General features: G+C 42.7%; 1 protein-coding gene across 1 annotated transcript in view; it reads right to left on the bottom strand.

Annotated features, from left to right (window-relative positions):
• Positions 1–4,407: 4,407 nt before the first annotated feature.
• The window catches only part of LOC111975962 (importin-13-like), a 49,307-nt gene continuing 40,689 nt past the window's right edge, over positions 4,408–13,025 (bottom strand). The window contains 8 exon segments of the mRNA XM_070447610.1: positions 4,408–6,372; positions 6,480–6,661; positions 6,772–6,861; positions 7,518–7,576; positions 8,772–8,838; positions 11,200–11,252; positions 12,640–12,736; positions 12,858–12,995. Coding sequence (XP_070303711.1) covers positions 6,276–6,372; positions 6,480–6,661; positions 6,772–6,861; positions 7,518–7,576; positions 8,772–8,838; positions 11,200–11,252; positions 12,640–12,736; positions 12,858–12,995 — 783 coding nt within the window. The 3' untranslated portion in view covers positions 4,408–6,275.

Consider the following 13,025-nt stretch of genomic DNA (forward strand, 5'->3'; position numbering starts at 1 on the left):
AGCAGCAGGACTGGCACCCCCTTTGTTGCGTTATATAGATGTGTGTGTGTGTGTATATAAATATACAGTTGAAGTCGGAAGTTTACATACACTTAGGTTGGAGTCATTAAAACTAYTTTTTCAAACACTCCACAAATTTCTTGTTAGCAAACTATAGTTTTGGTAAGTCGGTTAGGACTTTGTGCATGACAAGTAATTTTTCCAACAATTGTTTACAGACAGATTATTTCACTTATAATTCACTGTATCACAATTCCAGTGGGTCAGAAGTTTACATACACTAAGTTGACTGTGCCTTTAAACATCTTGGAAAATTCCAGAAAATGATGTCATGGCTTTAGAAGCTTCTGTTAGGCTAATTGACATCATTTGAGTCAATTGGAGGTGTACCTGTGGATGTATTTCAAGGCCTACCTTCAAACTCAGTGCCTCTTTGCTTGACATCATGGGAAAATCAAAAGATATCAGCCAAGACCTCAGAAAAAAAGTTGTAGACCTCCACAAGTCTGGTTTCCAAACGTCTGAATGTACCACGTTCAACTGTACAAACAATAGTACGCAAGTATAAACACCATGGGACCACACAGCCGTCATACCGCTCAGGAAGGAGACATGTACTGTCTCCTAGAGATAAACGTACTTTGGTGCGAAAAGTGCAAATCAATCCCAGAACAACAGCAAAGGACCTTGTGAAGATGCTGGAGGAAACAGGTACAAAAGTATCTATATCCACAGTAAAACAAGTCCTATATTTCGGCATAACCTGAAATGACGCTCAGCAAGGAAGAAGCCACTGCTCCAAAACCACCATAAAAAAGCCAGACTACGGTTTGCAACTGCACATGGGGGCAAAGATCGTATTTTTTTTTTTTTTTAAATGCCCTCTGGTCTGATGAAACAAAAATAGAACTGTTTGGCCATAATGACCATCGTTATGTTTGGGAGGAAAAGGGGGAGGCTTGCAAGCCGAAGAACACCATCCCAACGTGAAGCACGGGGATGGCAGTATCATGTTGTGGGGGTGCTTTGCTGCAGGAGGGACTGGTGCACTTCACAAAATAGATGGCGTTATGATGAAAGGATAATTATGTGGATATATTGAAGCAACATCTCAAGACATCAGTCGGGAAGTTAAAGCTTTGGTCGGTCGCAAATGGGTCTTCCAAATGGACAATGACCCCAATCATACTTCCAAAGTTGTGGCAAAATGGCTTAAGGACAACAAAGTCAAGGTATTGGAGTGGGCATCAGCGACTCAAAGACCCTGACGACCTGCAATCCAAATCAATCATTTTGTGGGCTGAACTGAAAAAGCATGTGCATGCAAGGAGGTCTACAAACCTGACTCTGTTACACCAGCTCTGTCAGGAGGAATGGGACAAAATTCACCCACTTATTGTGGGAAGCTTGTGGAGGCACCCGAAACATTTGACCTAGTTACAAATTTAAAGGCAATGCTACCAAATACTAATTGAGTGTATGTAAACTTCTGACCACTGGGAATGTGATGAAAGAAACAAAAGCTGAAATAAATAATTATAACTATTCTGAGGTTAAATGTATTTGGCTAAGGTATATGTAAACTTCCGGTAATGTAAACTGTATATATATATATATATAACACACACTGTCAAAAAAATAAAGGGAACACTAAAATAACACATCCTAGATCTGAATGAATGAAATATTCTTATTAAATACTTTTTTCTTTACATAGTTGAATGTGCTGCAACAAAAATCACACAAAAATGATCAATGTAAATCAATTTATCAACCCATGGAGGTCTGGATTTGGAGTCACACTCAAAATTAAAGTGGAAAACCACACTACAGGCTGATCCAACTTTGATGTTAATGTCCTTAAAACAAGTCAAAATGAGGCTCAGTAGTGTGTGTGCCTCCACGTGCCTGTATGACCTCCCTACAACGCCTGGGCATGCTCCTGATGAGGTGGCGGATGGTTCCTGTGGGATCTCCTCCCAGACCTGGACTAAAGCATCCGCCAACTCTGGACAGTCTGTGGTGCAACGTGGCGTTGGTGGATGGAGCGAGACATGATGTCCCAGGTGTGCTCAATTGGATTCAGGTCGGGGAACGGGCGGCCAGTCCATAGCATCCAATGCCTTCCTCTTGCAGGAATACTGCTGAGCACACTCCAGCCACATGAGGTCTAGCATTGTTTGCATTAGGAGGAACCCAGGCCACCGCACCAGCATATGGTCTCACAAAGGGTCGTGAGGATCTCATCTCGGTACCTAATGGCAGTCAGGCTACCTCTGGCGAGCACATGGAGGGTGCGGCCCCCCAAAGAAATGCCACCCCACACCATGACTGACCCACCGCCAAACCGGTCAGCTGGAGGATGTTGCAGGCAGCAGAACGTTCTCCATGGCGTCTCCAGACTTCTGTCACGTTGTCACTGTGCTCCAATGTGAACCTGCTTTCATCTGTGAGAGCCAGGGCGCCCCAGTGGCGAATTGCCAATCTTGTGTTCTCTGGCAAATGCCAAACGTCTGCACGGTGTTGGGCTTAAGCAAACCCCCACCGGTGACGTCGGCCCTCATACCACCCTCATGGAGTCTGTTTCTGACTGTTTGAGCAGACACATGCACAATTTGTGGCCTGCTGGAGGTCATTTTGCAGGCTCTGCAGTGCTCCTCCTTGCACAAAGCGCAGGTAGCGGTCTCTCGCTGGGTTGTTGCCTCCTACGGCCTCTCCACGTCTCCTGATGTACTGGCCTGTCTCCTGGTAGCGCCTCCATGCTCTGGACACTACGCTGACAGACACAGCAAACCTTCTTGCCACAGCTCGCATTGATGTGCCATCCTGGATGAGCTGCACTACCTGCGCCACTTGTGTGGGTGTAGACTCCGTCTCATGCTACCACTAGAGTGAAAGCACCGCCAGCATTCAAAAGTGACCAAAACATCAGCCAGGAAGCATAGGAACTGAGAAGTGGTCTGTGGTCACCACCTGCAAACCACTCCTTTATTGGGGGGTCTTGCTAATTGCCTTAATTTCCACCTGTTTGTCTATTCTATTTGCACAACAGCATGTGAAATTTATGTCAATCATGTTGCTTCCTAAGTGGACAGTTTTGATTTCACAGAAGTGATTGACTTGAAGTTACATTGTGTTGTTTAAGTGTCCCTTTATTTTTTTGATATACCAGTGATCCCTCGCCACTTCGCGGTTCATTATCGCCGGATTCGCTATTTCGCGGATTTTCAAAATGGCATTTTTTTTTTTTTGGTGCATTTGCTCTGCATTCTGATTCCGCTAAAAACTCACTCCCGCTTCTGTATCAAAACATGCTACGAATTGTGCTATCATTTTGTCGTCTGTGCAGTTATGTGTACGTACCATAAAAACAGCTTGGCAAATTTTCATTAAGTTGGCCAAATTATCTTGTAATTCTCGAACATCTCTAAACCGCAAACAACCCACTGCAGAGCGCATCGGATGCAAGCGCGCGCTCGTCGAGCCCCAGTCTCATGAACATATGGAGACCTCCTACACGTGAGTCACTGGGTATGTATATACATGTAATAGTTGCTAAGTTGTAAATAAAAAAAAAACATTCATATTTCGCGGATTTCACTGATCGCGGTCATTTTCGGAACGTAACCCGCCGCGATAAACGAGGATTACTGTATACACATATATACACTGCTCAAAAAACAATCAGGACCTCATCAGGAGCATGCCCAGGCGTTTAGGGAGTCATACAGGCAAAGTGGAGGCCCACACACCACTGAGCCTTCATTTTGACTTGTTTTAGGACAATACATCAAAGTGGATCAGCCTGTAGTGTAGTTTTCCACTTTATTTTTGAGTGTGGACTCCAAATCTAGACCTCCATGCGCTTGAGAAATTTGATTTCCATTGATCATTTTTTTGTGATTTTGTTGTCAGCACAAATTAACTAGTAAGAAAAAAGTATTTAATAAGATATTTCATTCAATTCAGATACCTAGATTGTTATTTTAGTGTTCCTTTAATTTTTTTTGAGCCAGATGTTATTATATATGTATTTATATAAATATGTTATATATATATATGTTATATTACACATATATATACATAATATATACAATAATATACATATATATACACATATATATATAACACACACATTCATATATACACACACATATATACACACACATATATATATATTTATGTATGTAAGTATTATGTTGTATATAATATATTACACACATATTATATTATTGTATGGTAAATATATGTGTTATATTTATATATTATATATATTACTAGACCAGTCAAAGTTTGGACAACCAACTTATTCAAGGGTTTTTCCTTTATTTGTACTTATTTTCACCTGTTGAAAGAATAGTGAAAAAATCACAAAAACTATGAAAATAACACACATGGATCTGTAGTAACCAAAAAAGTATTAAAAAAATTTAATATATTTTATATTCTTCAAAGTAGCTACCCTTTGCCTTGATGACAGCATTGCACACTCTTGGCATTCTTTCAAACAGCTTCACGAAGTAGTCACCTGGAATGCATTTCAATTAACAGGTGTGCCTTGTTAAAAATTAATTTGTGGAATTTCTTTCCTTCTTAATGCGTTTGAGCCAATCAGTTGTGTTGTGACAAGGTATACAGAAGATAGCCCTATTTGGTAAAAGACCAAGTCCATATTATGGAAAGAACAGCTCAAATAAGCAAAGAGAAACAACACTCCATCATTACTTTAAGACATGAAGGTCAGTCAAATAGAAACATCAAGAACTTTGAACGTTTCTTCAAGTGSAGTCGCAAAYACCATCAAGCGCTATGGTGAAACTGGCCCTCATGAGGACCACCACAGGAAAGGAAGACCCAGAGTTACCTCTGCTGCAGAGGATAAGTTCATTAGTTACCAGCCTCAGAAATTGCATCCCAAATAAATTCTTCAGAGTTTCAAGTAACAGACACATCTCAACATCAACTGTTCAGAGACTGTGTGACTCAGGCCTTCATGGTCAAATTGGTGCAAAGAAACCACTACTAAAGGACACCAATAAGAAAAATAGACTTGTTTGGGCCAAGAAACACAAGCAATGGACATTAGACCGGTGGAAATCTGTCCTTTGATCTGATGAGTACAAATGTGAGATTTTGGGTTCCAACCGCCGTGTCTTTGTGAGACGCAGAGTAGGTGAACGGATGATCTCCGCATGTGCGGTTCCCACCGTGAAGCATGGAGGAGGTGTGATGGTGCTTTGCTGGTGACACTGTCTGTGATTTATTTAGAACTCAAGGCACACTTAACCAGCATGGCTACCACAGCTTTCTGCAGAAATACGCCATCCCATCTGGTTTGCGCTTAGTGGGACTATCATTTGTTTTTCAACAGAACAATGACCCAACACACCTCCAGGCTGTGTAAGGGCTATTTGACCAAGAAGGAGAGTGATGGAGTGCTGCATAAGATGACCTGGCCTCCACAATCACCCGACCTCAACCAATTGAGATGGTTTGGGATGAGTTGAATGGGCAGAGTGAAGGAAAAAGCAGCCAACAAGTGCTCAGCATATGTGGGAACTCCTTCAAGACTTTTGGAAAAGCATTACAGGTGAAGCTGGTTGAGAGAATGCCAAGAGTGTGCAAATTTGTCATCAAGGCAAAGGGTGGCTACTTTGAAGAATCTCAAATATAAAATATATTTTGATTTGGTTAACACTTTTTTGGTTACTATATGATTCTATATGTGTGTTATTTCATAGTTTTGATTATTATTAATCTACAATGCAGAAAATAGTAAAAATAAAGAAAACCTTGGATGAGTAGGTGTGTCCAAACTTTTGACTGGTACTGTATATTTATTTAGTTTTCTTTCCAAAGATACAAAGATAAACTAGCTAGCTACGTACAGCAGGTATAGTACCACTATCATCTCAGATGCTAAACAACCAGGAAACAGCCTCTGAGCCATGGAAGATCCCAATGGAACAACAGAGCGAGAGAAAAGAGAGAAAGAGGGTAAAGAGAGGGCATGCTGGGAGTTGAAGTCACAAAAGGGAAGAAGGAGAGATAGAGACAGCGGGAAAGAGAGGAAAGAAGGAGAGCAGCCTTCGTCAGACCGTTGAMTGGTGTGACAGAGCGCCATTCGTCCAATGGCTGGCCTGTATGGGGAGCTGTTTTCTGTTCTAGGGGGAGGGTCTAGTTTCAATCGTCCAAGGAAAACTTCAGTGTTGAGGGGTTTGTGGGTACTGTGGTACCGTGGCGTCCAGCCTGGGGAAGTCGTGGCAAGGTCAGGGTCAGTATTCAGCGGCGTACTCGGTCCCGTGAAGCCCTCTGCAGACTAGTGTAAACTCCTTCACTATGTCCTTCACCCTCCGCTTATTGACTCGCTCTCTAGAGGGAGAGCGGGAGGAGAGAGAAGGTGTCAGAGACAGAGAAAGAAAAGCTAACAGCAGCATTGCCTAGGTGAGTGAGCAAGTACATGTGTGTGTGTGTGGTACCTGAGTATCTGTTGGGTGAAAGTGTCCTTCTGTTCTGTGGTGACCCTAGTGGAGGGGAAGCCTGCTGCCTGCAGCGCCTCTTTCAGCCACACAGTGAGAAGAGGGAAACAGTGCTTATTGAGACTGAACAGCACCTCAGCAAACTGGTCCATCAGACTACYAGATGAACCTCCCCCGATTGCCTGGAAAGAGAGAGAGAGAGGAAGAAAGGAAAGACCAGTCAATAAGGTGATATGTTTCAGTATACAGTAAGACATGTAAAGTACATTAGCGAGGATGCATGTAGGTTTACCTCTAGTACAGCCTGCAGCAGTAGTTTTCCATCCTCCTGCACCACTCTGGCCACTGGGGGCACATCTGAGCAACGGGGCAACAACTCAGTCTACGGCACACACACAGGGACAATCAGAGAGAACCACAAAACTAAGAACATATTTCAACAAGATCCACCTTGGTTAACCAAAAACATACAGTTCCCTCCGTATTTATTTGGACAGTGAAGCTAAAACCTTGGCTCTATACTCCAACATTTTGGAGTTTTTCCAAATTAGGCGAAAGTACAGAATGTCACCTTTTATTTGAGGGTATTTTCATGCATATCTGTTTTAATGTTTAAAAATGAAGGTACTTTATGTATATAGTCCCCCCATTTGAAGGTGTCATAAGTATTTGGACATATTCACTTATGGTGTATTAATGTAGTCAAAAGTTTAGTATTTGGTCCAATATTCCTAGCACGTAATGACTACATCAAGCTTGTGACTACAAACTTGTTGGATGCATTTGCAGTTTACTGTACATAAAGTTCTTTCATTTCTAAACAGCAAAACAGATATTAAAATACCCTCAAATACAAGGTGACATTCTTTACTAAAAAACATTTGATCTCAAATCCAAAATGCTGGAGTATAGAGCCAAATTAAAAATGTTTAGCTTTACTGTCCAAATAAATACAGAGGGCAGTGTGTGTGTGTGTGTGTGTGTGTGTGTGTATGTGTGTGTGTGTGTGTGTGTGTGTGTGTGTGTGTGTACACTCACAAAGAACAAGCAGGTAGACTTCACTGTTGGAGCCTCTGGGAATTTGAGTGACAGTACTCCTACAGGAGAGTGAAGGGGGGGGGCATTAAAGAAACATAAAAATACAAAAGCTATTCTATTTAAACTATTTAAAGGGCGACTGCACTTCCTGATTTGGCCTCGTTTGGAAGATTGCTCATTAAGCAGCCATGACTGACGACAAACGAGAGTGGTCTTGGTGGTGTGGTTTGATCTGGGTGTGTTATTATCTCCTACCCTAGCAGGTACTGTTGTTTGTCCCTCCTGAGTCACTGTAGCAACAACATAGCGTCTTCCTCAAAATAGTCACTTCCTATCAATTGTCAGAATTAATTTAAGATAAATCAAGAAATCTGTAATTAATTTTGAAGTTTTTGCCAAGGAGATCTTAGTCAATTTTACATCTCGCTAAGGTGTTTGGTAACATGTCTACAACTTCATAATCTGCAAGCTGGGAAACTATCGTAAATAAAGCACAAGCTACACATTGTTTATCAGTGCCCAAAATCACTTGCTAGCTAAGTTTCAACTCTGTGTTCAGCACAGGCGAGTGGCAACGTGTGTACTTCGGTGCCGTTGTGTTTTTTACAACTTTCTCACTATTACCAGAGTGTTTCTGTCTGGCAGTGTTTCATAGGGAATCATGTTACAAAGCAGGTTGCGGGGGACACAAGATGCTCGCAAATGGGTTTTGGAATATTGACAAGTTGCAGTTAGGATACAAGTGCGCGCTGATCGTCTCAATTCTAATTTTGCTCCAAAAGTGGCAGACTTGCGTGATTAACACTATCAAACATCAGTCTGATGCGCTGCATAAAGGACAGGTCTGTCTCACTGTCTGGAGGTTCTGGATGCTGTGATTGGATAGAGCGCGTGCAGCAGATAGAGCTTAATTAGCACAGCTGCTTCTCTCGTGTTAGTGAGCACTGGGCAAGTGGACATGATCGTAAACCCTCCAGTAAGTCGTGACAAACTCCTTTACAAAAGTCAGTTTTGGACGAGAATGACGTTATGTCCAAATTTATCCTATTTACACTTTGAAGTCAATTTTGACACTAGAATGAATGTTTCTAACTCACATCCATGCCACATAGAACCAACTTCTCTGGATTTAAATGGGGGCAGTTGACCTTTAAACACTTTCTAACAGTTTTACAGTGTGCGTGTTAAAAGGGACGCGGCAACACACACACAATGATCCGTGTGTGTGTTGGGAGCAAAGAGACACACACTTACCACAATGGAACACAGCTTTCACGTCAAGACTCTCAGACAAGAAGAGATCTGGCTTCCGTTTGAGGGCCTACAGTAGGAGGCAGACAGAGGCATGACACAGGGCAGGAGTCTGTGCCCCTACTCCATGGGTACACCCTCTCTCTGCCCCCCCCCACTCTTCTAGCCTCGTAGACAGAACTGTGTCTGCTTTAGACAACTCCTTTGTCATTGCCATGTTCAACTGTTTACCCACAACGTCAGGAACAACTTGTAGCCCGAGCTGAACAACAAGAGGCAAATTCTGATTCTCCCTGATGTGTGACCTCGTTCACTACCCATCTGGGATTTAACAGCATTGGATTGGTGTAGGGAGATGTCAAGTGGGCCGGACCATTAAAATTATACCATACTCTGCTATAAATAACCAAAATATCATGTCTTTCCTTTGTTTTGGTGTAAAGAAGCACAAGAACATTAGGAAAAMATTGAAATTTAATGAACTATCCTTTTACAAAACATTTCATGAAACACCTCATATTTCCTTAGACAAATGTGCAATTTACTTTTTTATGTGCAATAAAGCTTGTCGCTTCTCGGGACATACAAGTTCAGCCGCCTTCATCATGCATCGTTTAACAAAGTCACCGTCGGAATACGGCTTCGATGCTAATGCTATTTCGCTAGCAATTAGGTAGCTGGCTTTTACCGCTGCTTCACTGACTTCTCGGCTCTGGATGAAAGTTGACTGCTGTTTCCTCAGACCCGCCAGCAATTCGTTAATCTTATCTCTTCTCAGTTGTCCTTGCAAGCCGTCATATTTTTCGCTGTGATGAGTCTCGTAGTGGCGTCGAATATTATATTCCTTCAATACCGAAACTTGTTGCAAACACACCAAGCACGAAGGTTTTCCGTGCATCTCTGTAAATAAATAGGACGTGGTCCATTTTTCTTTGAAAATTCTACACTCCTTATCTACTTTTCTCCGTTTGGATAACGACATTTTGGCTAATGAGGGTGTAGCGGAGAGGTAGAGACCAAGGTATTAACAACGTCGTAACAAGCAGCAGATGGCGCATTGATACCGTCTGCTGTTTTCAGTCTGTCTCAGTGATGCAGCTTGTCTTCTACTCTGATGGAAAGAGTGCGCCCCTTAGCGGATAATCCATGAATTGCAGCGAATTAAAAATATTAATTCCATGTCTTTTATGCATTTTTTCCACTTTCAAATTATCCTGCGGGCCTGATCGAACCTCCTTGGGGGCCGGTTCCGGCCCGCGGGCCGTATGTTTGACACCCCTGCCCTAGGCCGTATGTGGCCCACGATGCGAAATGAGTTTGACACCCCTGGTGTAGACAAAGTGTTTTTTACACCAATCCAATGTTTTTAAATCCTTGAGGGGGAGTGAATGTGAGTTGGGCTAAAGGAGTTGTCTATAGCAGGTAAACAGATGAAGCTACCAGGCTAGACTACTCCACTCTCCCTACGACAAACTACCACTCATACAGTAAGTACACAACTCTGCTCCAATGCAAACTCAGCAAACAAACTGGAGAAAAACAAAAATAGAAAATTATTCAAAACTTAAGTCAAACTAAAGGCAATGATGGTTCTGTAGCTTTTGTATCAATTTCATTCTGATACACTATTTTTTCTCCCTTTTTTGGCCTGGTTGGATTGAATATGCAACATAGGTAAGTAAAGTACATGTACGGATAAATACAACTGATACTGTAATTAACTCATTCAGGATGGAGGAGGAGAGGGGGACAGAGGGAAGAGGAGAGGAGATCAGATCTATCCAAAGATTAAAGGAAGAAGAATGTAGAAGGAAGACAAAAATAAAAAAAGAGGGCAACCAATTCGCCTGAATTGATTAATTAATGGAATATTAATTAATTTGGGCTTTGATTGGCACTGGGCTGGAATTACATCAGAATAGGGGCGTGGCTCTGGGATTCTAACCAGTGAGGTCACTGGGAACTACAGCCCAGGGTCGTGTTCAGTAGGACAACTGAACATGAAAATGTTTCTTATTGGACACGTTCAGTTTGTCCCTCCTCCTTTCAAAACATTCTCTTGTTTTTTGCCTACTGGACATGACCTTGGTGAACTCTGAACCGAACTCCCTCATCTTCAGACAAAGGTGAAGCTTCTGGTTAGAGCCCTGAGTATTGAAGAAGACAGTCGGTCCTTCAATAGTGCCACCTACTGTCTATTCTCTGCCCTGCCATTATGATGGGTCGCCCTAGGACCCTTTTTAACAAACAACAGAAAGAGAAAGGAGAGAGAGCTAGAGATAACGAGACAGAGAGCGAGAGAGAGAGACGCAGAGAGACAGAGAGAGAACGAGAGAGTGAGACAAAGAGACAGAGACAGAAAGAGACAGAGAGAGAGAGACAGAGAGATTGAGAAACCCAAAGTGAATGAAATAAGAAACCAAAAACACACCTGAGCTTGGAGTTGCATAAATGAATCAACAATATCAGGATGATCCCTGGGTCCTAAAATATAATAAAGATGAAACTTAACAAATCATAAAGAGAATAATAATAATATACAAACAGCAACTCAACCGATTCAACAGTCATGTGGAAAGAAAAGAGAACAGAAAAGATCTCATTGAAATAATTGTCACACGTGAGTAAAGAACAAACAAAGGGCAGAGAGAGGGAGGAGGGGCGTGTGAAGCTTTGGAAGAGTCTCAGAAAAACAGGGAGCGGTTGAACGAACAGAAAACAGGTAGAGAAAGAGAAGACATGGGTTCCATTTGGAGATAAAAAAGAAAGTAGTAACGAGAGAAAGGAACAAATCTAAAAATAACAAAAGTGGGTTTGGAGTGGGGAACCCAGGAGGCACCTCTGTTACTGTGACGCTTCAGAGAAAAAGGGGCGTCCAGTCCCAAATCAACCTCTAGCCTCTATCCCCTTCCCCTGGACTAGCCCCTATGCATCTCCCCTAGACTATACACCCTAGGGSCTTGTAATGTCATACGATAGGCAATATGATATTTTTCTGTGTGGCTTACAACCATCCATGTGCCAAGGGGGTAGGGGCTGGGGGTCGATTTGGGATTGGGTCAATAGAACCCCTGACCCCTACCCCCACCCACCCCCCAAAAGGTGAACACTTGGGAGGCAACCCTTCCCTTCACTGTTCCCAGACTCCAAACAAGACCCAAGACCCCACCTTACAGGCTTATTCAGTGGGGTGCAACCCAGATAGAAATGCAATGTATAGAGCACACACAATTCTGTTCTGTAAAACCGAGAGGACTGTCTGTTCTACACAATATATTTCTATATGAACCTTGTTCTGCAACAACATTCTGTGATGTTTTGTAACGTTGCACCATACTGTATAAGATACAGGCCACAGTGTAACATTTAAGGTCACCTGCTCAGAAAGAAAGAGTTAAAGAAAGGAGGAGAGGCAGCCATTATCAATCAAACACAGTCAAAGCAGAAGAGAGGGAGTAGGGAATGAGAGGACAACTAAAAAGGGAGAAGAGAGGGCTGGACAGTATTCAGATAACAACCACTGGATAATGTCAGTGTGAAAAACAGAACTTCCTTCTAATGCTTTTTCTTTTCTAATTCTCCATAGCAGCACAGGAGGACAGAGGATGCATATCAATAATCTAACGTGACTTCCTCTCCTCATCGCCTCCCCTTCATCTGCACTCATCTAAAAACACTGCAATATGATGCAATAGGTGCTTTCAACATTCCAGCTCCAAGGAGAGGAGACAAGGACTTTAGACTATTGAGATGCAGCCATTGCATTTCCCCTGCTGCTGAAAGCAGGAGTGTGTGCAGGTTTCCTGTCAATCAAAATCACCCAAAAGAAAAACAGACAAATATCACCCCCCTCCCCTGCAGGACCCCCTACCTTGCTGGAAGATGGAGAGTGTTACCGAGGTAACCAGCTCAAATAGAGCCTTGATGGGAGGGAAGTTGTCCGTCTCACTGGCAAATATATGGACCATCTGTCAAATACAACCACAGACGGTTTCACACTGGTCAAGGTGTTTGTGTGTGTGCCTCTGATGCGTGTGAGTGTGTATTGTGTATGCGTGAGTGTGTTCAAGCGTGTGTTTGTGTGTGTACCTGTCGTGTGAGGTCCAGTGCTGAGGCTTGTGGTATGGTACTGTACATCTGTCCTAGCATCTCACTGAGCTGAGACACCATGGGGGCAAAGTCATGGAGGAGAGTCTTCACCGACTTCTCAAAGATAGCACACACGGCCTGGGAGGAGGGAGGGAGACAGAAACTGTT

This window comes from Salvelinus sp. IW2-2015, linkage group LG16, assembly GCF_002910315.2.
Source record: "Salvelinus sp. IW2-2015 linkage group LG16, ASM291031v2, whole genome shotgun sequence".
NCBI lineage: Eukaryota > Metazoa > Chordata > Actinopteri > Salmoniformes > Salmonidae > Salvelinus > Salvelinus sp. IW2-2015.